General features: G+C 35.3%; 2 protein-coding genes across 2 annotated transcripts in view; one reads left to right on the top strand and one right to left on the bottom strand.

Moving 5' to 3' along the window:
* Nucleotides 1-24: 24 nt before the first annotated feature.
* Nucleotides 25-20,906, top strand: LOC144452826 (arylsulfatase J-like). The gene is made up of 7 exons (XM_078143991.1): nt 25-271; nt 10,341-10,527; nt 15,309-15,484; nt 16,876-17,086; nt 17,810-18,059; nt 18,604-18,770; nt 20,403-20,906. Exons 1-7 carry the CDS (start codon nt 29-31, stop codon nt 20,669-20,671), a joined length of 1,503 nt encoding a protein of 500 aa, XP_078000117.1. The 5' UTR covers nt 25-28; the 3' UTR covers nt 20,672-20,906.
* Nucleotides 20,907-21,371: 465 nt separating this feature from the next.
* The window catches only part of LOC144452893 (ATP-dependent RNA helicase DDX51-like), a 32,011-nt gene continuing 25,404 nt past the window's right edge, over nt 21,372-27,978 (bottom strand). Inside the window, exons 10-14 of the mRNA XM_078144096.1 lie at nt 27,862-27,977; nt 25,083-25,199; nt 24,493-24,658; nt 23,388-23,522; nt 21,372-22,346 (exon numbers count right to left, since the gene is read on the bottom strand). Of these exons, the coding sequence (XP_078000222.1) occupies nt 22,311-22,346; nt 23,388-23,522; nt 24,493-24,658; nt 25,083-25,199; nt 27,862-27,977 (570 nt within the window). The 3' untranslated portion in view covers nt 21,372-22,310. The remainder of the gene's footprint in view (nt 22,347-23,387; nt 23,523-24,492; nt 24,659-25,082; nt 25,200-27,861; nt 27,978) is intronic.

Here is a 27,978-nt window from a genome sequence, read left to right as displayed (position 1 = left end):
TTTAGATAGCAAACCGTCACCAACCATAATGTATGTACTATGTATTTACATTCTAACATTCACCATCACAGTCTTTGCAAATTCTCGACAACCACATATAGTATTCATTTTAGCTGATGATTTGGGATGGAATGATGTCGGTTACCATGGGAGCGTCATAAAAACACCAACCATTGACAGCCTGGCTAGGGAAGGAGTACGGTTGGAGAATTATTATGTGCAACCAGTGTGTTCACCGACCCGGAGCCAGCTACTGACAGGCCGATATCAGGTAAATGTGGCAGGAATAACTTATTGTTAGAACCTTCGTCTCTCTCAGGCCGATATCAGGTAAATGTGGCAGGAATAACTTATTGTTAGAACCTTCGTCTCATTCAGGCCGTTATCAGGTAAATGTGGCAGGAATAACTTATCGTTAGAACCTTCGTCTCTTTCAGGCCGTTATCAGGTAAATGTGGCAGGAATAACTTATTGTTAGAACCTTCGTCTCTTTCAGGCCGTTATCAGGTAAATGTGGCAGGAATAACTTATTGTTAGAACCTTCGTCTCTTTCAGGCCGTTATCAGGTAAATGTGGCAGGAATAACTTATTGTTAGAACCTTCGTCTCTCTCAGGCCGATATCAGGTAAATGTGGCAGGAATAACTTATTGTTAGAACCTTCGTCTCTTTCAGGCCGTTATCAGGTAAATGTGGCAGGAATAACTTATTGTTAGAACCTTCGTCTCTTTCAGGCAGATATCAGGTAAATGTGGCAGGAATAACTTATTGTTAGAACCTTCGTCTCTCTCAGGCCGATATCAGGTAAATGTGGCAGGAATAACTTATTGTTAGAACCTTCGTCTCTTTCAGGCCGTTATCAGGTAAATGTGGCAGGAATAACTTATTGTTAGAACCTTCGTCTCTTTCAGGCAGATATCAGGTAAATGTGGCAGGAATAACTTATTGTTAGAACCTTCGTCTCTCTCAGGCAGATATCAGGTAAATGTGGCAGGAATAACTTATTGTTAGAACCTTCGTCTCTTTCAGGCCGTTATCAGGTAAATGTGGCAGGAATAACTTATTGTTAGAACCCTCGTCTCTTTCAGGCAGATATCAGGTAAATGTGGCAGGAATAACTTATTGTTAGAACCCTCGTCTCTCTCAGGCCGATATCAGGTAAATGTGGCAGGAATAACTTATTGTTAGAACCTTCGTCTCTTTCAGGCCGTTATCAGGTAAATGTGGCAGGAATAACTTATTGTTAGAACCCTCGTCTCTCTGAGGCCGATATTAGGTAAATGTGTCAGGAATAACTTATTGTTAGAACCTTCGTCTCTTTCAGGCCGTTATCAGGTAAATGTGGCAGGAATAACTTATTGTTAGAACCCTCGTCTCTTTCAGGCAGATATCAGGTAAATGTGGCAGGAATAACTTATTGTTAGAACCCTCGTCTCTCTCAGGCCGATATCAGGTAAATGTGGCAGGAATAACTTATTGTTAGAACCTTCGTCTCTTTCAGGCCGTTATCAGGTAAATGTGGCAGGAATAACTTATTGTTAGAACCCTCGTCTCTCTTTCAGGCAGATATCAGGTAAATGTGTCAGGAATAACTTATTGTTAGAACCCTCGTCTCTTTCAGGCAGATATCAGGTAAATGTGGCAGGAATAACTTATTGTTAGAACCCTCGTCTCTTTCAGGCAGATATCAGGTAAATGTAGCAGGAATAACTTATTGTTAGAACCCTCGTCTCTTTCAGGCAGATATCAGGTAAATGTGGCAGGAATAACTTATTGTTAGAACCCTCGTCTCTCTCAGGCCGTTATCAGGTAAATGTGGCAGGAATAACTTATTGTTAGAACCCTCGTCTCTCTCAGGCCGTTATCAGGTAAATGACGATTACTGTACACCAAATATTTAACACAATTCCAAAGCTTAGAATCATTGTTATAATTCCCTTGAAATACGACAAAACTACAACAGAAAATTTTAGTCAAACGGTGATTGGCGGGAATTACAGAAGAACAAAACTTTACAACTTCTTGCGACGGAGTTTTACCAAAGTGGATAACATTGTAATTTTCTGTAATACTTCTGGAGATATCAATCGTAATAAAGTTGGATGTAGAATCTATGTTATTGAAAGTATATATGTTCATTAAATACAATACAACATTGTAAACAGAGTATATATACGTTGTGTACCTTACATTATCATACAATATAACATTGTAAACACAAACTGGTCATACGTTATTTCATCTAAATGCCAATCGCTCACTCGTGTGACTTCTGTAAATGCAGTATATAGGTTTTTCAGTGTCACGTGACCCGACATTACATTGAGCGGTAAGAGCGCCACACTCAAAGGAGGTGGTGTGTCTTCTGTTTTGAACTTTGGTGACTGGCGCTAAATTTCTCTCTGAGTGTTCTGTTTATAAATTGTAGCAGTTTCCACCACATAGCTGACTGGCGCTTAATTTCTCTCTGAGTGTTCTGTTTATAAATTGTAGCAGTTTCCACCACATAGCTGATCCTAAAGTTGTACAAAGCACAATTTGGTTTTCGGCATCACATGACCAGATTCACCACACTCACCGGTGGTCGTGCGTCTTATGTTTTATATCTATCTATTTTGTTTTTGTTACAGACACTTTTTGTCAGTAAATACTAGTATATCTCTGTGAGAGTTCTCTCAGTTTACTGTCTAACAAATCACAATTTAGTTGATTAAAAAGTTCTATGTGTACATTTGAATTTATACTGTGACTTCAGTAAATGTATATGATTAACCATGATATTGGAATCGCTTCAGCTCGATAAAGATTATATCCAGACCCAGGTAAACAATGGCAAGAGCAACAAATTTATCGGTGGTCAATGTCAAAATGCAAACCCCTGGCTACCAGGTCTTTCAAATTAAATTACGAAGTACTTTACCAAGGAAATTGAGAAACGACCTAGAGGAATTGTGGCATTGACAACACAGTCGCCACTTTAACCCAACACAAAACGCTCATGTTTAACCAATCACATATCTCTTTCAAAATCACAAAATCCACAAAAGATTATTTCTCTCTATATAAAGAGAAATAATCCTTGGTTTATCAGTTACACCTTTTTATTTATCAGTTACATCTTTTTATTTCAACTGGTTGGAAAGTAAGTTGACGAGGCTGACAATACTGAGAATCCTGCAAGCCACGCCTACATTACGTTGAGTGACAGGAGGCTCATACGTCATTAAGTGATATTGAACAAACCGATTGAGAGAATAGCATATATTGACCGATTTACTATTTACAATACCTTAGTGCACGTCCATTCGTAATCCGCAATTGGTAGCACCATTTTGCCACTTGATGTCACGGATTTTAAGCCCTTTCAATTCACATATGTTTCCTGTGATGTATTTCAATACCCTGTTGATGACGCGGTATTCTGCATGTCACTATTATCAAAGTGAACTTACATAACAACGATATATGCTTTTGAAACCAAATCAAACTAAACCAAACCTAATAATGAAAGCTACGATCTAATATTCCAACATATATATTAATCAAAAATTAGTCAGTTACTTATAAAAAAAAAGACATTGTATCTGTCAATTAGTGGTCAGGTAGTGTAGTGACAAGTCTAAATCTTGAGTGAAAGCTTGGTTTGGAATCTGTCGCCATGTTAAAACTGTAGTAGTTGTAACTGTAGTATCGTTTTTCGATTAGACAACCACAATCTATTCACTGAAACGTGTTAAAATACCAATAATTGGACATTGTACATGTTGACCAGTGATCAATCTTAGCCATTAGTATTGCAATAAAATGTTTCAATCGTGATCGTCGTTGAGGGCGCTGATTTTGGGTGCGAATTCAAGTTAATTTAATTTATCAATTACAACAACAAAAGATGTACTCAACTATAGGTGATATCAATACAGTTCAGGGTGTATGGTATTACAATGTAGTTATTTTATATAACAAAACATTAAAAAATAATGTGTTCAGTTGCAGCTAGACAATCACAACAGTATCACTAATATGACAAAACAAGAACTCGAGTCTCTGTATTACAGTAATAGATTGAACACAGACAATAGAAAATGCAAAATTGCGTTCATACAGTACCTACAAACATTTACTGGAACCAGCAAACTACATAACAGTTATGAATAATATAAAACACATCAAAACATTACCACAATTAAGCTGCCATATTCTTGCAACTAAGAAGGGACGCCAGACACAACCCAAAACTCCAATTGAAAATAGACTAAGTAAAAATAGCGCCAATGGCGTTGTAGCACAACTGTACAGTTTTTACAAATGTTTACCCACATGCTGGAGTCATGATGGGCGAATGGTTAGATTGTGTGATCACACATATTGCAAAGATAACATCAGGGATTCATAGACAAGTGAACGAACATTCAAAAAATGTATGCAAATATATCTAGCAAAATGACCACGCCTATAGCAGCAGCCAAATGAACAGGGTGTGGTCTTGTTGCTAGGCGCATTTACATACATTTTTTATTAGTCTCATTGACCAAATACTTTTTGAGATATAAGTTTTTGACCAAAATTCACATATTTAGCCCTAATTTGTGTATCACTAATGAGATCATTACATGTTAATACTTCTCCATCTATACACCCTTTGATGCATAACCATTAAATTTAAGCCCAATTGGCGCAGTAGTTTTAAAGATTAAAAGGCACATTTGAGCCCTAATTTGCATATCAATCAAAGGATCATCATGTTGTGAACAATTCTTAATCTAAACACCCTTAAGAATATTCACACCAAATTTCAGACCGATCTGCCCTGCAGTTTTGGAGTTTAACTTTTTTGACTGAAAATCACATTTTTGACCCAAATCACACACTGGTGGTAAGGTCATTTTGATTTGAACAATTCCCAACTAGACACCCAAGGTAATACACCCACCAAATATCATGACAATAGGTAAAGCGTTTTTTTTTTGCACTTTAAGTTGTTTACACACACACACACACACACACACACACACACACACACACACACACACACACACACACAGATAAATTATTTAGTATAATTTATAATATCAATTCACAACTCAATAGTATAAAACGAAAGAGCATGCAATTGAAATTTATAATGCAATCAAAATAAAAAGATTAAAATAGCTCTCTATATTTATCTAACCTCATATGAAATTATTTAATCAACAAAATTGTTTTACTAACAAAACTTCTAACATTAGCCTATTCCGTTGTAGTATTCTTTAATATCATTATTAAACTTATTTACCCAAGTAGAGTTGTCAATTTTCTATACGGTTGTAATAAAGTTATATTTTATCTTATCTTATCTTATAGATACATTGCATTGAATTCAATACTATAATCCATTAATATAATATACCAGTCTGTTGCTGACATATTTTTGTTATTGTGGACCATTCTTTGTTTGAAATAACGTGTTCTGATACCTTTCCCTGCTGTTGCATGAACTATGACGTATTTGTGGCGCGCATATATGCCACATCTGTATGAACTATGTCTTCTGGGAAAGTTGATTGATTTGAAATTAAAACATATTTTATAATAAATTTATTATTTATTGTTTTGCGTCAAAGGGGTATATAGTAGGCGAGAAGTTGTATTGCGGTGAAAAATCATTGTGAAAACTATACGTTTGTAAATAATAACAGACCAACACTATCCTATCGATATTCTTACATTTGTAAATAATAACAGACCAACACTATCCTAGCGATATTCTTACATTTGTAAATAATAACAGACCAACACTATCCTAGCGATATTCTTACATTTGTAAATAATAACATACCAACACTATCCTAGCGATATTCTTACATTTGTAAATAATAACAGACCAACACTATCCTAGCGATATTCTTACATTTGTAAATAATAACAGACCAACACTATCCTAGCGATATTCTTACATTTGTAAATAATAACAGACCAACACTATCCTAGCGATATTCTTACATTTGTAAATAATAACAGACCAACACTATCCTATCGATATTCTTACATTTGTAAATAATAACAGACCAACACTATCCTAGCGATATTCTTACATTTGTAAATAATAACAGACCAACACTATCCTAGCGATATTCTTACATTTGTAAATAATAACAGACCAACACTATCCTAGCGATATTCTTACATTTGTAAATAATAACAGACCAACACTATCCTAGCGATATTCTTACATTTGTAAATAATAACAGACCAACACTATCCTAGCGATATTCTTACATTTGTAAATAATAACAGACCAACACTATCCTAGCGATATTCTTACATTTGTAAATAATAACAGACCAACACTATCCTAGCGATATTCTTACATTTGTAAATAATAACATACCAACACTATCCTAGCGATATTCTTACATTTGTAAATAATAACATACCAACACTATCCTATCGATATTCTTACATTTGTAAATAATAACAGACCAACACTATCCTAGCGATATTCTTACATTTGTAAATAATAACAGACCAACACTATTCTATCGATATTCTTACATTTGTAAATAATAACAGACCAACACTATTCTATCGATATTCTTACATTTGTAAATAATAACAGACCAACACTATCCTATCGATATTCTTACATTTGTAAATAATAACAGACCAACACTATCCTATCGATATTCTTACATTTGTAAATAATAACAGACCAACACTATTCTATCGATATTCTTAGTATTTCTCAAATTAATATAAATGCACTTGTCAACTATACCCAACTTATTAGAAGTTCGTGATCCGTATTAGTATTGGAGTCCTTTTTTATAAACTTTTAATATCGCAAACCAGAGTTGATATTTTGTTGGGCGATACTGACAAATATTTCATATATCCTATACCTCTTGACATTGTCGTAAAACAGGCAGTGGTTTAAAATGGTCTCAGATTTTTTATATCTGTTTTTGTTACGAGGAAATATAAATAAAAAAATAGAGTATGTTTCATTTAAAATTACTTTTGAACAACAGACGCAATTGGAAATCTGAGACAGTATTTGTAGCCACTGACTTGATGATAAATATCGTGCGTTGTTTTCTATTGTTGGTCCTAATTTGAAGGAACTAATTTTCATTGAACCAAAAATGCAAACTATCACGTATGAACACGTATGTGACCGGAAGTACATAAGAAGTACAGAAAACCAAATGTTACAAATTTAATTGAAAAGAGCGGATAAAGAGCTTTCAGAAAATATATAGTTATGGATGTGTATAATCACTACTTTCTTTGACTACAAACCAATATTAATAAGGGACACTGAAGGTGACCTTTAACCTTTTAATTAATGGCATAAAATTTCAAACCATACACATTATCGAAAATCATAGAGTACTTGCAAATTGTCTTCAATATCTCGATTTTACTCAAGTCAATGGATTAGAGAGAGAGAGAGGAGTCAGTGTGAGATACAGACTCTATATATATATATATATATATATATATATATATATATATATATATATATATATATATATATATATATATATATATATATATATATATATATATATATATATATATATATATATATATATAGACAGACAGACAGACAGACAGACCTAAATTCGTTAGCTGATTTATGGCAGAAGTACATAGTGCAGTGGAGTGTTAGTAGCCACTATATTCGTTAGTTGATTTATGGTAAACGTACATAGTGGAGTATTAGTAGCCACTATATTCGTTAGCTGATTTATGGTAAATGTACATAGTGGATTGATTGAAACACGGCTATATCATTCACAATGGATATCATCTTATCTTCGAACATGAATTAGCAAATGATCGAAATATTCTCCCAACATACAATAACGATGTCTTGAGAGATCATGCTTGAGAAATTCGATTTTAATTCCATTCTTTCTTTTTTACCAAAGTGCCTGTTTTACCGAAGTATTAATTAGAAATTGTTCATCAAAATCACAAACAGGGGAATATGCAAACAGCTGTAACTTAACTAAGACATGACCAATTTTAGTGGTGCTTACAATTACATCAACACATTCTTGTGTAACATCAGCAATCGAATGGCATGGACATACCCAAACAATACCAGAGCGCAAATAGTCAATTATGAAAATGCATGAAAAGTGAGCTATCGGCACTTCAGAGAGAGAGAGAGAGAGAGAGAGAGAGAGAGAGAGAGAGAGAGAGAGAGAGAGAGAGAGAGAGAGAGAGAGAGAGAGAGAGAGAGAGAGAGAGAGAGAGAGAGAGAGAGAGAGAGAGAGAGAGAGAGAGAGAGAGAGAGAGAGAGAGAGAGAGAGAGAGAGAGAGAGAGAGAGAGAGAGAGAGAGAGAGTTCAAAACAATAGGATGAAGCAAAGAGTTTATAGGGCGTTAGGAGCACCAAGCAAGGCAATAATCTACTTCTTAATCTGACGGTTTTCCTTGCATATATGTTTGCTATATTGGTCTCAGAACATACACAGGGAAGTATAAAATCTTTTAATCAAAGTTACAGACTGCCTCTTTAGTCAAAGTTACAGAAAATATCCTTTTAGGCAAAGTCACACACTGTGTCGCTTTAATCAAAGTTATATACTGTGTCACTTCAATCACAGTCACAGACTATGCCCCTTTAGTCAAAATTTACATACTGTGCCCCTTTAATCAAATTTACAGACTGTCTCTTTCGTCAAAGTTACAGAAAATGTCCTTTTAGTCAAAGTCACACACTGTGTCCCTTTAGTTAAAGTTACATACTATGCCCCTTTAGTCAAAGCTACATACTGTGCCCCTTTAGACAAAGTTACAGACTGAACCCCTTTAGTCAAAGTTACAGACTATGCCCCTTTAGTCAAAGTTGCAGACTATGCCCCTTTAGTCAAAGTTGCAGACTATGCCCCTTTAGTCAAAGTTACATAATATGCCCCTTTAGTCAAAGTTACAGACTGTGCCCCTTTTGTCAAAATTACATACTATGCCCCTTTAGTCAAAGTTACATACTATGCCCCTTCAGTCAAAGTTACAGACTATGCCCCTTTAGTCAAAGTTGCAGACTATGCCCCTTTAGTCAAAGTTACAGAATGTGTTCATTTAATCAAAGTTATAGACTGTGTCCGTATTATTAAAACTATATGATGTGCCCCTTTACAACCCATACCACCAAAGTAAAGCGTCTTCTCTATGTACTACAATCATTTACAGTTATTCATATCAAGGGTAAAAGTACTCTTTCATTTGCTAATTGACCACATTAAAACATACCAGGTTTGTAAATACAAATTGAAACAGTATACTTTTATACTTGATACGGATGTTGTAAATGATAGAAGCACATAGAGAAAGCTAGTACTGTACTGTACTAAAATGTTATAGACTGTGCCTCTTCAGTTAAAGTTATAGACTGTGCATCTCCAATTAAAGTTATAGACTGTGCCTCTTCAATTAAAGTTATAGACTGTGCCTCTTCAATTAAAGTTATAGACTGTGCCTCTTCAGTTAAAGTTATAGACTGTGCCTCATAAATTAAAGTTATAGACTGTGCCTCATAAATTAAAGTTATAGACTGTGCCTCTTCAATTAAAGTTATAGACTGTGCCTCTTCAATTAAAGTTATAGACTGTGCCTCTCCAGTTAAAGTTATAGACTGTGCCTCTTCAGTTAAAGTTATAGACTGTGCCTCTTCAGTTAAAGTTATAGACTGTGCCTCTTCAGTTAAAGTTATAGACTGTGCCTCATAAATTAAAGTTATAGACTGTGCCTCTTCAGTTAAAGTTATAGACTGTGCCTCTTCAGTTAAAGTTATAGACTGTGCCTCTTCAGTTAAAGTTATAGACTGTGCCTCTTCAATTAAAGTTATAGACTGTGCCTCTTCAGTTAAAGTTATAGACTGTGCCTCTTCAGTTAAAGTTATAGACTGTGCCTCTTCAGTTAAAGTTATAGACTGTGCCTCTTCAATTAAAGTTATAGACTGTGCCTCTTCAATTAAAGTTATAGACTGTGCCTCTTCAATTAAAGTTATAGACTGTGCCTCATAAATTAAAGTTATAGACTGTGCCTCTTCAATTAAAGTTATAGACTGTGCCTCTTCAGTTAAAGTTATAGACTGTGCCTCTCCAGTTAAAGTTATAGACTGTGCCTCTTCAATTAAAGTTATAGACTGTGCCTCTTCAATTAAAGTTATAGACTGTGCCTCTTCAGTTAAAGTTATAGACTGTGCCTCTTCAGTTAAAGTTATAGACTGTGCCTCTTCAGTTAAAGTTATAGACTGTGCCTCTTCAATTAAAGTTATAGACTGTGAATCTTCAATTAAAGTTATAGACTGTGCTAATTTAATGAATACACTGTATTTTCTTTTCTAGATCCACACTGGACTTCAACACTCTATCATCTGGATGAGTACACCACTATGTATTCCTGAAGATGAAATACTTATATCTCAAAAACTAAAACAAGTTGGGTACTCCACCCATTACATTGGCAAATGGCATGTCGGTCATTACAAGAAATATTGCCTCCCTCACAACAGAGGTTTTGATACTTTCTTCGGTGTGTATGATAATATATAATAATGACTTTTATTATCAAAATGCTTTAAAATACACAACGACAAACGGGTAACCCTGTTAGGACCAGCCTAATCTACCCAGGGGCCCAAAACAAGTTAAGCACAAAAATAAAGTAAAAGTAGACAAACACTCGGAAAAGGCCAAACAGTATATCAAAGACAATACAAAAAATACAGTCAAATACATCTACAACGACTAAAAAGAAACAACTTGACACAAAAACATTATAAACGTTCAAAATGTGACACTTTAGAATTTTTTTTTTAAATACATTAATATTTTCAGTCTTATCAAAGTCGGAAGTTCATTCCAAAATGTGGTTGCCTAATAAGAAAAAGAGTGAGTGAAGCGTTGACAGTTGGGAGTAGGTAGAACGAAAAGTTCATTCGAACATGAACGAGTATGTATTTGAAAGTCCGAATTTCTTTTGGTAAGAAGACCGAAAAAGGTAGGGAGGTACCATGTTATGCACAGTTTTAAAGATCAGTAAATATTTATTAAAACGGAACATTTTACGTAAAGGTAAAATATCTATTTTTAACAAAAAAAAAGATCAATACTATTAGTGTTTTGCAATTGCATTTCGCTAGTACTGATGTAAATATTATCAATATCACCTTTTCTGGCATGGGACCAGATGTTACAACATGTATCAAAGTGAGGCTGAATATGGCTGAGATAAAATAATCTTCTAGTATGTACATCGAGAAACCTTGAAATATAGCGTAGTGCAGCAAGATTTAGTTGAAATCCTTTTACAAATATAGTCACAATGGTTAGCCCAGGATAGGGCTGAATCTATAAAGAGACCTACCTAGAGATTTTTCCACATTGGAAAGTGAGATGGGAATATTATTAAAAAGAGGGGAGAAGCTGTCATGCGTAGTAGAATGCTTTTTGGGTGGAATTAACATGGCTTTAGTTTTATATGTGTTAAGAATCGTGTGATTTTGGTTGCACCAGTGATTAAGTTTGTCAAGGTCATTATTGATTGTCTGATTAATTTGAGAAACTGAAGAAGATGAGTAAAGCAAGGAAGAGTCATCAGCATAAGTGTTGATATGATTTTTATCAATATTGAAATGAAGGTCATTAATATAAATCAAAAATAAAAGAGGTCCTAAGATAGAACCTTGTGGTACACTGGAGTTAATAGATAGCATTGAAGATTGACAATTTTTAAAATTAACAAATTGTTTTCTATCACTGAGATATGATATGAACCACTCAATGGCCGAAGCATTTAAATTATAGATTTTAAGTTTATCAATGAGCAGTTTATGATTGACCAAATCAAAAGGTTTAGTTAAGTCTAGAAAAACTATGCCACTCCATTCATTATTATTAATACAATGTAGCTTTATAGTAAAGGTCTACGAAATAGGTTTAACTGGTTAGAGAAGTCTGACAGGAATAGCCAGGACGAAATCCAGATTGAAAGGGAGAGAGTAAATCAAATTTGGTGAGATAATAGTAGAGGCTTTGATGGACATGGGATTCAAGAAGTTTAGAGAGACAAGGTAGTACAGAAATGGGTCGAAAGTTGGAACATGATTTAGTTGAGTTACATGTAGCTTTATGGAAGGGAAGTACTTTGGCAATTTTCCAGTGAGATGAAAAATAATTATTGACTATACAAAGATTAACAATTCTAAAAATATGAGTAGCAAGTAAGTTTCAAAAGTTTAGCACTGATTCCATCCCACACAGTAGCTTTAGAAGTATCCAAGTCTTGTAAAAACTTAAGAACCTTTGTCTGTGAAATTAGTGGAATTTTAAAACTATAAGGTATATTCTTTGACATGACAAAGTTGTTAAGATTTTCAATATCAAACGTTTCACTAATTGAGTAATTTGTAAGAGAGTTTGCAATATTAACAAAGTGTGTGTTAAATGACTCAGCTATTTCAGTATGACATTTGATATCATTTCCATCAATACAAAGCTTAACAGGATTCTTTTGTGAAGGGTTAGGGTGTAAATCACGTATAGCTTTCCATATACACTATTGTTTCCATGTATACTATTTTTTCCATATACACTATTGTTTCCATGTATACTATTGTTTCCATGTATGCTATTGTTTCCATGTATACTATTTTTTCCATGTATACTATTGTTTCCATGTATACTATTGTTTCAATGTATACTATTGTTTCCATGTATACTATTGTTTCCATGTATACTATTGTTTCAATGTATACTATTGTTTCCATGTATACTATTGTTTCCATGTATGCTATTGTTTCCATGTATACTATTGTTTCCATGTATACTATTGTTTCCATGTATATATATATACTATTGTTTCCATGTATACTATTGTTTCCATGTATACTATTGTTTCCATGTATGCTATTGTTTCCATGTATACTATTTTTTCCATGTATACTATTGTTTCCATGTATACTATTGTTTCAATGTATACTATTGTTTCAATGTATACTATTTTTTCCATATACACTATTGTTTCCATGTATGCTATTGTTTCCATGTATACTATTGTTTCCATGTATGCTATTGTTTCCATGTATACTATTGTTTCCATGTATACTATTGTTTCCATGTATACTATTGTTTCAATGTATACTATTGTTTCAATGTATACTATTGTTTCCATGTATACTATTTTTCCATATGTACTATTGTTTCCATATATACTATTGTTTCAATGTATACTATTGTTTCCATGTATACTATTGTTTCCATGTATACTATTGTTTCCATGTATACTATTGTTTCCATGTATGCTATTGTTTCAATGTATACTATTGTTTCCATGTATACTATTGTTTCCATGTATGCTATTGTTTCAATGTATACTATTTGAGCACATTTTATTATGCCACTCATTCATTAGCCAACTGCACATCGGCCATTAGACGAATACTTTATCCCCATAGTCAGGTGCAGACCAGGCCAGGCCAGGCCAGGTCAGGTATTGAGTTTTATTTTTGGATTCATATTCAGACCCAAAGATCTACCATTGATTAGTCAATATTCAAAACATTCCCACTGCTGTGCCATATACATGGCTACATTGATACCTGACCTGGTCTGCAACAGGCCTGTACCTACCAGTTGATACCTGACCTGGTCTGCTACAGGCCTGTACCTACCAGTTTATACCCGACCTGGTCTGCAACAGACCTGTACCTACCAGTTGATACCTGACCTGGTCTGCAACAGACCTGTACCTACCAGTTGATACCTGACCTGGTCTGCAACAGGCCTGTACCTACCAGTTTATAACTGACCTGGTCTGCAACAGACCTGTACCTACCAGTTTATACCTGACCTGGTCTGCAACAGACCTGTACCTACCAGTTGATAACTGACCTGGTTTGCAACAGACCTGTACCTACCAGTTGATAACTGACCTGGTCTGCATCAGACCTGTACCTACCAGTTGATACCTGACCTGGTTTGCAACAGACCTGTACCTACCAGTTGATAACTGACCTGGTCTGCAACAGACCTGTACCTACCAGTTGATAACTGACCTGGTTTCAAACAGACCTGTACCTACCAGTTGATAACTAACCTGGTCTGCAACAGACCTGTACCTACCAGTTGATACCTGACCTGGTCTGCAACAGACCTGTACCTACCAGTTGATAACTGACCTGGTCTGCAACAGACCTGTACCTACCAGTTGATACCTGACCTGGTCTGCAACAGACCTGTACCTACCAGTTGATAACTGACCTGGTCTGCAACAGACCTGTACCTACCAGTTGATACCTGACCTGGTCTGCAACAGACCTGTACCTACCAGTTGATACCTGACCTGGTCTGCAACAGACCTGTACCTACCAGTTGATAACTGACCTGGTCTGCAACAGACCTGTACCTACCAGTTGATACCTGACCTGGTCTGCAACAGACCTGTACCTACCATTATTATGCGACACGGGTTTTATATTTCTCAATGTATAATTTATGTTACCTGAGAATTGAATTTTAGTTTTCAGAATAAAAGCAACAACAAAACTTTAAGGTTTTTTTTGAGGAGGTGCATACTATGTTAATATGTTTAAGAGCACACCATAAATCAGTTATTGTGCCCATTGAAAGGTGAATAACAGATGTTTACCTTAATCATATTAAGGTATCATGCTAAATATATTAAAACTGGCATAGAACCATACTATAACTATACCATGTTGCCCTTGACAACAGAAGACCGTAACCAGGTTTGCATGTGAGCACGAGTGCATAATGTGAAACAATGAGACAAGGATACAGTTAGATAATGAATATCATCAAGTCATCACCACAAATATGGAGTCGTGGTATTAACAACAAATATGGAGTCGTATTAACCACAAATATGGAGTCGTATTAACCACAAATATGGAGTCGTATTAACCACAAATATGGAGTCGTATTAACCACAAATATGGAGTCGTATTAACCACAAATATGGAGTCGTGGTATTAACCACAAATATGGAGTCGTATTAACCCCAAATATGGAGTCGTATTAACCACAAATATGGAGTCGTGGTATTAACCAGAGTTATTTGTAGCCAAGTTCGATGTCCTTTACTTTGTATCAGAATGTCAATCTATACAACATTCAAGAACCGAACAATTTTAAGCACATAGTTTTTAGAAGTCTGTTTAAATGTACAGGACTGGTCAAAATAATTCATATTTCTTCATCAAGTATTTGTAATGCGTCGAAATTAGGGTGATGTTATCGTGTCCATAGCATCATTTATTTTGTAATGGTCGATATTATAATTTGTTATTCTAGGTTTTTATCAGGCATTTTCTGATTACTACTACCATAATTCGACCAATGGTGCACATAGTGGTTGGGATTTAAGACGAGGAGATATGTTAGTAGCAGATGAATACATGGGACAGTATTCGACACATATGTACACAGGTGAAGCAATAGATGTTATATCAAAACACGATTCAAGTAAGGTTAGTTGTTTTATTGTTGTTTAGTATTAAAACTGATATCGCTCTTCACCTAGTATGTTGTCTGAAGTCGTTAACATACTTGTGTTATGACTTGTGTCTCTCAGACCAAGTTATCAGTTTCATCTATATTCCAACCTCCAACATTCATTCCGAATATCTGACGCAAAAATTAATTTGGAACAGCCTACCCCCATCCCGGGGGGGGGGGGGTACTCCCATTAATTGGGTATACGTATACGTGCCGCCCTTTGGGGTAGGGTTTTTTGCCCTTTGGTCTAAAATGGGTACTGTCATTTTAGAGCTAATGAGTCTAAAATGACAGTTTCGCATTTGTTGGGTCTGGTCTAAAATGGGGTATTAGTTTTGGGTCAAAATTGGTCTAAAATGGGGTCTGGGGTTGACAGCATTGGCCACACACCCCTACCAGATCTGACCAGTGGTACCCCCCCGGGACCTCCATGTACTCATAATACGAGCTCTTTGCAACTTTTTCAAAGAAAGGAATTGAAGTTTTATGTCTGATCAATTATCTGAATTCGAAAAAAGTGAGTTTTGTTTATTTCTGATAGTCTGGTCTTCTTCTACTACTTTCATTTTCATCCATATGTAGTCGTATCATCATTGGTCTTTATATATTGTGTCTGTTATCAATTATATATTGTGTCTGTTATCAATTATATATTGTCTGTTATCAATTATATATTGTGTCTGTTATCATTTATATATTGTGTCTGTTATCATTTATATATTGTGTCTGTTATCATTTATATATTGTGTCTGTTATCAATTATATATTGTGTCTGTTATCAATTATATATTGTGTCTGTTATCAATTATATATTGTGTCTGTTATCAATTATATATTGTGTCTGTTATCAATTATATATTGTGTCTGTTATCATTTATATATTGTGTCTGTTATCAATTATATATTGTGTCTGTTATCATTTATATATTGTGTCTGTTATCAATTATATATTGTGTCTGTTATCAATTATATATTGTGTCTGTTATCATTTTTTATATATTGTTTATCATCGTTCTTTTTATCGAGAGGACCACAATGGAAATAAGTTGTTTAAACTTTTTTGTGTCATCTTCGGCAAAGGTATTCAGTGATGTATCTGTTTTGTCTTTCATGTGAATGTGATAGTTGTCGATTGTATATTTGTTTTTGTTTGTGATTTTCAGGATATTTTTTGCCAAATCAAATCAAATCAAATCAAATCAGGACAATTATCTGGAGATTTTTTAAATTTCGAGGACTGCATGAAGGGGAAATAACTACCACACTATCTTCTCCTGATCACAATTAGAACATAGATAAAACGGATATAGAACGATAGACTTCTTTTGAATTTTGACCTTTACATCTGCTTGTTTTTTTTCAGCCTATGTTCTTGATGTTTTCACACCAAGCTGTACACGTTCCATTACAAGTACCGTCATCATATTCAGATCTCTATCGAGACGTGATTGCTGACGAGAGGCGACGAGACTACGCAGGAATGGTGTCATCTGTGGATGAATCAATGTATTACGTCATACAAGCTTTGAAAGAGAATAATATGTGGCAGGATACAATACTTATATTCTCATCTGGTTTGTATATTTATAGACACCATTACCTCTAACTGCAAATATCTTTTTTATGATTTCGTATTTTTCTACATAGGCTTGTATTTTATTCACTAAACTCTATCAGCAGCCAAAATAATCTGCAAGTATTGACAAGTAATCAAACATTTCAGACCGTTAACATAATTATGAATATCAAGTCATTGTTTACACTGTACTATCAACGCTAACTTGATGCTGTAAAGTGAATGCCTTATGATAGCTTGATGCTGTAAAGTGAATGCCTTATGATAGCTTGATGCTGTAAAGTGAATGCCTTATGATAGCTTGATGCTGTAAAGTGAATGCCTTGTGATAGCTTGATGCTGTAAAATGAATGCCTTATGATAACTTGATGCTGTAAAGTGAATGCCTTGTGATAGCTTGATGCTGTAAAGTGAATGCCTTATGATAACTTGATGCTGTAAAGTGAATGCCTTATGATAGCTTGATGCTGTAAAGTGAATGCCTTATGATAGCTTGATGCTGTAAAGTGAATGCCTTGTGATAGCTTGATGCTGTAAAGTGAATGCCTTATGATAGCTTGATGCTGTAAAGTGAATGCCTTATGATAGCTTGATGCTGTAAAGTGAATGCCTTGTGATAGCTTGATGCTGTAAAGTGAAGATTTTGAGTAAATGAGTATATCGACATCGATGAAGAAAAAAATGCCTCTACTATGTAATAAATCTTGTTTGGTGTTAGTAGATAATGGTGGAGCAACTACAGAAGGTGCCTCTAATTGGCCTTTGAGAGGTGGCAAAGCTTCGTTCTATGAGGGCGGTGTCCGTGCTGTAGGCTTCGTGAATAGCCCACTATTGCAGGAATCGATGAGAGGAACTATAAACAAAGAATTGATCCACGTCAGTGATTGGTTCCCTACCATCCTACATTTAGCACATGGCGTCAACGACCCAAGACTACCATTAGATGGGTTGAATCAATGGCAGGTTATAAGGTACTGCACATGTCTGCACGCACATATCCACCATTGACTGCATTCCCGTCTGAAATTAAGAGCCGCGGTAAACAGTTTAATAAAATGTAATTATATTAAAGGTGGATAAATGCAAGGCTGATTTCGTTCTAAGTTCTTTAGTCGATGTCCGTCCAGTAACTCATGGAAAGTTACTCTCCTCATTGCATCGCCTCCACATCGCACCATCCCTAAACATAATAGGTATAACATTATTAAAATTAGACATGTACTCGTTCAGTGGGGTTGGGAAATTTGGAACAACGGAGGCGCCCTTTGTCAATTACTTATGCTTACGTCACCAGTGCCCGTATCTATCAGTCTGTGTATCATCAATAATTATATGGAAATGTGGACTACGACCCACGTGACCTCCGATGGATACGAAATATATGGGTTCTTAAGCTCTTTGCCAATTTTAGTCAAACGTTCACATCCGTGTCTTCTAGTGTAAACAAAACAGTAAAACACAGAATTAGGTTTTATATTGAAATCAGTTGATAGTTTGTTTTTCTTCATTTCTTAGTGAAGGAGCTACCTCAATAAGACGTGAAATCCTGTACAATATCGATCCATTGTACTTCCATCCCATGGTTAGACAAGGTGTCATGTATATAGATAACCCATACTTTGACATTACGACACAGGCAGCTCTAAGAGTCGATAATTGGAAAATATTAACAGGAAGACCAGGTAAGGGACACCTCATAATTAATAACGTTAGAATACGACTCAATTCTGGGAGTGGTCGTTTGATGTATATAAATACGGCTCGATCATTCCCAGAAATACGTTTATACAAAATAATAATAAATGACAAAAACCCATCACAGGAAATAAAGGAATCCTGGACTGCAACCGTATTTTCATCCGATTAGGCCAGGTCTGAAAAATTACAAAATTGTTATAATACGTACTGAAATGTGTAAACTTTATAGTTATCTCTATGGTAACCATAGGCCAGCTAAACAGATGATTTAATGACGTCATCTGTAGGTATACTTATTTATGATGGTTATCATATCTGTAGGTGTGTAAGGCTGCGGTCAGAATTTACGACAGGGGGGTCTGGGGAGAAATATGGGAGGGGTGGGGCATGGAAATTCTGATTGTCTGAAGGGGGGGGGGGCTGAAACATATTTTGTTTGTTATTTGAACTAAATTAAACCTCAGGAGCAGTCGTTTACCAAGTACATTTGAATGTTTCCTGCTACTTTGCAGCAATAAGTTTAGAAGCCTATATTGAGTGATGAGATGTGTGACTGCTATGTGAACGTGTTTGTGTATGTATGTACAGGTTTATAGCCCAGTGTGACTGCTATGTGAATGTGTTTGTGTATGTATGTACAGGTTTATAGCCCAGTGTGACTGCTATGTGAATGTGTTTGTGTATGTATGTATGTACAGGTTTATAGCCCAGTGTGACTGCTATGTGAATGTGTTTGTGTATGTATGTATGTACAGGTTTATAGCCCAGTGTGACTGCTATTAGAAAGTAGTCTCATTTCGTGCAGTTTCAGTATTTATTGATAACACAGGACGATTTGCACAACTAAAATATACCATTGCAATATGTTTAGGACAAGAATGTACGAAAATGACTTGGCTAAATGAAGTGACAATTGCTCGTTCAAGAACAAAACATCTTGGGATATAAGTCCAAGTGCATCATCCCCAAAGATAAATAACGATCTAGCAAGTGACTCTATCTGTTTCATGACTGGAACTCTGTCACCCTAACTCAGAGGGTAAACCTTATGGGAAAATTAGTGCCATCCGCATGTCATAATTTTTTGATGAGATGTCATGTTTACCTAAACGCATTATAGATGAAAAGGTCAAAGGTTATTCAGTGGGCAATATAACATGCACACTAGTCTACTAATAGTCGTTAGAATTTAACGATTGAAACATTGTGTATAATTATAATAACCAACTAACCAATCATCAAATGATATGGTGAGGCCTTATAATAGCAGTGATTTCCCTCCATGTATTCCAACTAATCAAAGATATGATGAGGCCTTAGCAGCTGACATTTCTTGCCTAAAGTCATTCTCGAACTGAATTCAATTCTTTGCACTCCTACATATACAAGGGATTATAACAATTAACCAGACAAAACTTGGGGAGATGAAGTATGTACAAATATCCCAACATTTGAAATCACAGCAGACTTGTCTTGTTTCGTTTCGTTTCGAATATACCATAAGCCGGAAGAAATCAGCCGACATGCCCACTTTTTAAAAAAAATTTAGCATTAATTTTACAACTATTTGAATCATAAATGAATTCTAACCAAATTGTGCATTTATTACCCGACAGGAAAGGGCCATTGGGTGCCACCTCCAGAATCAGGCATGGACATCATTGAAGATAATACAGTAAAACAAGAATTAATTCATTTGTATAACATTGGGGACGATCCCTTTGAAATGATAAACTTGGCTAGTTCAAGACCTGATAAAGTAACAGAACTGTTACTAAGGTTACGTCAATATAACATGACAGCTGTACACTGTGAATTTCCCAAGGAGGATGTCAAAGGCTCTGATCCTGTCATTGGAGATGGAGGCTGGGGTCCTTGGATGTAGACAGAACAAACCCCCAGTAGTACTGTCATATACAATCGGCATACCATATGGTAGTGTCCAATGTCATCTGGACAGGCCGGTAGTGTAGTGTGGAAACCCCGGAATCCAGAATCGAACAGCAATTTGTGTTATATAGTTTTGAGTGTGTGAACGCACTCTCCTCACTGAGGAGATTAAATTGATTTATAATATCATGATTGTAAATGAATAAAACCATATAAATGACTTCAGTGTGTGTGTGTGTGTGATGTTATATCTCGCAATATTCTGCTGTTTCATAGCATTTCTTTGTTGCAGGGTGACGGCGGTAGATTTGCACTTACTATATAATTCTAGATAAAGAGTCTGCCAGTGTGTTCTCAGGGCGGTAGCCTGGACAAATTGCCGAGGGGAGGAGGGGGGTGGGGACTTTGTCTTGGTGCAATCATGCATTTAATATTTAGAAAGGTGGCTAATTTATATAAATTTGCATGCAATTTACATAATATCCGTTTTAGCATACAGAATTAATATGTAAGGTCAGTAAAATTTACAAAGCTGTTCAACGGGAAACCTACCCCATCACATTGGGTAAGGCTTAGGTAGGTCGATTTTCTTTTTTATAATGCTTGACACTATGTAAAAACAAACCATACATAATGATAGCAAAACATTTTACGTTTAGTTTATATAGAATTTATTCAGTCATTTTGATTTCATCTCTTGTGATTTGTCTGCATAGGTACAGTTAGGAAATGTGCAAAATTTATGGTTAAACTAATGTTGTAGCTTCCCTCACCCTCTCTTCTCAAAAAATGTTATGACCCGCCAAATGAAACTCAAGCATTATTTTAGCCACCCCTTCTGTCACCTACACTACAGTGGAGATATAAAATCATATGATACAGTGATGTATAAAAAATAACAGTGATAACCAACTACAATAGTACTCCGACTGAGATTATTTAAATTTACAAATGATGTGGATTTCACATGCATAGGGAGATGTTTCATAATGAGCTCTAACCTATACACAGAGGTACCTGGCATACCGCTTTCCATCTTGTTTTGGGAGAAAGACAATTATCACCTTGAATGCTACTGATTGGAAGGTGACAACTCCAAAGGTGAAAAAAATTCAAAATTGGACAGTGTAGGAGGCCATTTAGAGGCATAAAATATCAAACCATAGACATAATTTAAAGTGACTGTCTTACAATTCTTGAATATGGTGTTAAAATACCAGAATTATGCTACGCAGTACATATTATCTGGAAGTGTATTTTGTTGTGGCAAAGCTGAAAGACATTTTGAAATGTTTTGCTCTTTATTCGTGATTTTTTGGAACCAAATTAAACATTTTTATTCAAAGTTAAGTCAGCGTACAATAGAGATATAAGATAATACATATTAGAGAGGAGTCAGTGTAAAGTCACTTTTGTCTTTACTGAACCACATATGCAAATCGCGCATGCTAGGAATGGTTATGTAAATTAGGATTGTAACAGGGATGTATAAACAGAATTAAAATCTAATGACTTCGCCCATACACAAGGCATTCAATGTAAATCTGAATTAGTAATAACACATTAATGGTTTTTTTAACATCATATTTATTATGTCAGATCTTCATTATCTTGTTATGTCTTATCTCCTTCTTTCATTTCTTCTTTGGCTTCTTTTTCTTTTCTTCTTGCTGCAAGTAATATATTAACGACATGTTAGTTGTCATGACAACATATTATTTTTTAAAATGCAAGAAAATCTTGTTTGTAGGTGAAACCTAGACTCGGCATACATATATATGATGAAGTGTATGCAAGACACAATCTGATTAAAATCCGATGTAGATGTCGGCTAATCGTTCATTGCTATTTTACCTTTGTTATTTTCCTGAATTGACCTTCTTGGTACATGTTTACATTTTTTAGCCTGATCGCCTCCTCTACATCTGAAGTGGCACCCATGCAAACGAATTTCTGCTAAGTGAGACACACATCCAATCAGGTTGCGTCTTACTTGTCATAGGCATACATGTACGCATTGAATATCACAAACAACATGGCATTACTTGTGCACACACGCAACCGACAACGTACAAAGTATTTCAACTGTAAAAACATTCAGTGATTGTATTGCTATATATTTACGGTAATTAAAGAATTCTTGTTTAGAAGTACCTCTATGCATTTCGTTCTCTGTAGTAGGTTTCCCATCGAATGTAATCAGGTTGCGTCTTACTGAAGACAGTTTGTAGTGTACACAATGCAATGTAATGCAATGCAAAGCGACCAAAATTTTCACGATAAGGACTTTTTTTAGAAATTATATCTTAAATTTCCTCTTTTCTGAATTCATATAACACAATGGGGCAAATATTTCTATGAATCGTACAATACTTTAAGCCTACTACAGAGAACGTGTAGGCATTCGCTGAGATAAACATGAACACTACCGGGGAAACGCGTTCCAATGTAGCTAAGATGTACATAAGGGTCTCCTGGTAACTTACCTCTAGTGTATCTTGTAATGATATTAGAGTCTCCTGGTAACTTACCTCTAGTGTGTCTTGTAATGATTTCAGAGTCTCCTGGTAACTTACCTCTAGTGTATCTTGTAATGATTTCAGAGTCTCCTGGTAACTTACCTCTAGTGTGTCTTGTAATGATTTCAGAGTCTCCTGGTAACTTACCTCTAGTGTATCTTGTAATGATATCAGAGTTTCTTGGTAACTTACCTCTAGTGTATCTTGTAATGATTTCAGAGCCACTTCATAGGAGTCAGTAAAAGCTTGTAGACTTTCCATTTTCACTGTCATCCACTGGATATTAAGCTTACCACAGTTCTTGAGTGATGATACAAATGCCTGTCTCTGAAATGCCAAAATATAGACTATTGACAGTCGTCCTGCCTTTTATCTAGATATAACTTTGACTTTAAAAACTATTTTAGCTGATGCAATAGCATACACGTCTTCCATCTAACACATAGTCCCCTTGTGTATCATAAACATAGATGCCGCCGTTTTACTATTCAGGTAAATGCAAATGTTTCCTGTCTGCCAAACTCTACGTGTTGTTATTGATTCCACTACATCACAGAATGTTATTCTACAATTTGGTGTGCCACAAGGTTCAGTACTGGGGCCTATACTTTTTACTTAATATATAACACGCCTCTTGATGACATAATCTGTTCTCATGGCTTGGACAATATGCTATACGCGGACGATTCCTCGATCTACGTTTTGAGTTTTGTAAAGAGCACTGAGACGCAGTGTAGTGCGCTTTTTAAGAAATTAAATTATTATTATTATTATTAATTATTATTCAGGTCAAGGTCATACATATGTCTCACATAGTAAAAACCAAGACATGATTAAAATATCATTACTTGAAATGTTTGATTCAAAAAGCTATGGTGATAAGCCAAATTTGGCTATTTGACCTTGAAAAAGACTTTCAAGGTCAAAAGTCAGGGTCTTAAAAGAAAGACGATATTTGGTAATATGGGTGTAGACACTTGAATGGAGTCACTACACATTTCACCTACAAAGCTATGGTACACATTGTGAAATTTAGCACCAAATATGGCCACCATTCAGCCATATTTGACCTTGACAAAAAAGCAAAGTGACGTGTATATGTATCACATAGTATATTACATTTATGCCAGGTTTGGTTGAAATCAGTTGATGCATGCCAGAGATACGAGAGTGAACGAAGTTTTTCAATTGAGATATTTAAACCTAATTTGCATATCAGTGGATGGCTCATCATGTTATGAATACACCTTCAACTATATATCCCTAGATACATCCCCAATTAAATTTCAGCCCTTACCTCTTTGTCTAAGACCAATGTGTAGGCAGTACCTTGTCTTCCGGCTCTGGCAGTTCTACCAACACGGTGTATGTATGTCTTGATAAAGGGTGGAACATCGTAACAGATAACAGCACTAGACTCAATAATGTCCATACCTCTAGCCATAGCATCAGAACATATCATACTACAAACAATGGCATTGTAATACAAGTGTCAAATTTGTGTCATCATTTTCCCCCAAATGTTTATCTACATGTCTGTACATCCCCCATCAACCTGCCAAGCACTTTTGGAGTTGAAATTTTTTTTACCAGAAGTCAAATTTTTTGGCCAAAAACACAAATATCTGTTGTCGTCATATTTGAAAATCTTCATTTATATGCTTTAAAGACTAAGTAACATTCCAACAACATATCAAGACAATCAGTCAGATGGTTTCTCATTTTAAGTTGTTCACACACAGACTCAGACACAGACACACACAAAGACACACACACACAAAGACACACACACACACACACACACACACACACACACACACACACACACACACACACACAAACTACCATACCTGTAACACTACCAATAGTAAGTTTGTAGAGCCTTACATTTGTATATCACCATTCTTGAATTGGTTTACAAGTCTTTTTCTTTGTTGTATTGATAGACTGGAAGAAAACTCAGCCACAGTAATACCGCCATATAGCTTTAATAACAAGTAGAGTCTGAAATATAACAAAACAATATATTGGCAATGGAGAATATAACAAAACAATATATTGCCTATGGAGAATATAACAAAACAATATATTGCCTATGGAGAATATAACAAAACAATATATTGCCAATGGAGAATATAACAAAACAATATATTGCCTATGGAGAATATAACAAAACAATATATTGCCTATGGAGAATATAACAAAACAATATATTGCCAATGGAGAATATAACAAAACAATATATTGCCTATGGAGAATATAACAAAACAATATATTACCTATGGAGAATATAACAAAACAATATATTGCCAATGGAGAAAATAACAAAACAATATATTGCCAATGGAGAATATAACAAAACAATATATTGCCAATGGAGAATATAACAAAACAATATATTGGCAATGGAGAATATAACAAAACAATATATTGCTAATGGAGAATATAACAAAACAATATATTGCCAATGGAGAATATAACAAAACAATGTATTGCCAATGGAGAATATAACAAAACAATATATTGCCAATGGAGAATATAACAAAACAATATATTGGCAATGGAGAATATAACAAAACAATATATTGCTAATGGAGAATATAACAAAACAATATATTGCCAATGGAGAATATAACAAAACAATGTATTGCTAATGGAGAATATAACAAAACAATATATTGGCAATGGAGAATATAACAAAACAATATATTGCCAATGGAGAATATAACAAAACAATATATTGCCAATGGAGAATATAACAAAACAATATATTGCCTATGGAGAATATAACAAAACAATACTGTAAACCTGGAAATGTTCGCGTAAGATTTATTTTCGCTAATTTCGCTACAAAACAACAACGCGAAAATAAGTAGTAGCGAAAATATATATTTCTGCATAATGCAATGTACCAGTATGGTTATTAGTGAAAATTAATCTTTGTGAACTACATGAAGACTGTAAAATCGCAAAATTTTCTAGTCGTGAAAATATGCAGGTTTACAGTATATTGCCAATGGAGAATATAACAAAACAAGTCATTGCCAATGAAGAATATATATGTTTATGATTCCAACAATCAATAGGATATCACAGTACAATATAGTTACTTTGGAACAGTACATTGGAAATGAATGCAACATTTCCATCCATCTACAATAAACCTTGCAACAAGATTGGCCACAATGTGTCCTGGGATAACACCAAGGTTCTAGCTAGAGAACAGGACAGGTTAAAATGTAAAGTAAAGGAAGCCATCTGCATCAGACAGAGGAGACCCATCATGAACAGGGACCAAGGATACCAACTACCATCAATTTATGTATATATTATTCCACCAGTTCAAAGAGAAACATAGTCTAGCTACTAGACTGCAGGTTTTCTTCTCAACACTGTTTCTGAAAGGTGGCATACAATCGAGGATGAATGCCCGAGGTCTAGCTAAAGTAATCTCCACATTCCATGATATAAATAGCAGCCTATTAGAGAAGGCAGCTGACAACTGGTACAAATATAGAACAATGGCTTATTTTTTCATGCATATTCAGCTTAGGGGAGGGGCTTGTAAAAATAACCACCAATGGATCAACCGAAATGTGTGAATGACAACGTCTACACACCATCAAACTCATAATTACCAGCCGGCCATTCTGGCTGTCGACCCTCACTAGCGACCTTCGGTCGGCTTGACAGTGGGCAGAAAGGCCTGAGTGGTTTAGCAGCAAGACTAAGAGAAATATTACGTTGAATACTTAAATCATTGTGTGATCAATGTCTGTAGTTGATGGATCATTACATTGAATACTTAAATTACTGTGTGATCAATGTCTGTAGTTGATGGATCATTACGTTGAATACTTAAATCATTGTGTGATCAATGTCTGTAGTTGATGGATCAAAACATCATATTTATTTCCAAGTTAGTGTTCCAAAGTAACTATTTGGTAATATCCAATAAATAACCAATGAAAGGCTTGGTTACCTAAATGTTATTATACAGTTACAATTACAATTCACTATACATACAATGTTTGGCTTTGCATTTATGCTATATTTGATGAGTGGTTCCCAAATGTTGTCTACACCCAACTGTAGTGAGGGGTTATTGCCTGGGGGGGGGGGGGGGCAGGTCTGGTAGGAGTATGTGGCCAATGCTGTCAACCCCAGACCCCATTTTAGACCAATTTTGACCAAAAACCTATACCCCGTTTTAGACCGTTCAACTTTTTAGAAGACCCCATTTTAGACCAATGTCGAATGATGGATGCAATGTTGCGCATGCGCAGTTAATGTAACAATGCATTATGGGGCGATATCTAATACCAAGCATTTCAGGGGGTGTGCATGCAATTTCAACTAGTGAATTAGCAGGGGAAAATTCCCGAACTCATCCAGAATTTATTAAGTAGCTCCTTCCAGGACCCCATTTTAGACCAAACAAAATATAATATTGTGAAATGTGGACCCCATTTTAAACTCGTTAGCTCTCAAAAGACAGTACCCATGTTAGACCAAAGAGCAAAAAACCCAACTGTAGTGAGTGGTTATTGCTGTGGTTCCCAAATGTGGTCTACACCCAACTGTAGTGAGTGGTTATTGTTATTTTTGGTGAGTGGTTCCCAAATGTCTAAACAATTAGTAAAAGATATAACTTGTGATAGTTTACCTGTGTGTTACTTCTATAGAATTAGTAAAACATAGAACTTGTGATAGGTTGTATTCTTTCAGTAGATATAACACAATTTGTGGTTTGTCTCCAGCACTACACTGAATTAGATATTCC

Source organism: Glandiceps talaboti, chromosome 23 (genome assembly GCF_964340395.1).
Source record: "Glandiceps talaboti chromosome 23, keGlaTala1.1, whole genome shotgun sequence".
NCBI classification, from domain to species: domain Eukaryota; kingdom Metazoa; phylum Hemichordata; class Enteropneusta; family Spengelidae; genus Glandiceps; species Glandiceps talaboti.
Note: the sequence above shows the minus strand (reverse complement) of the source record. Positions and strands in the feature narration are given on the sequence as shown.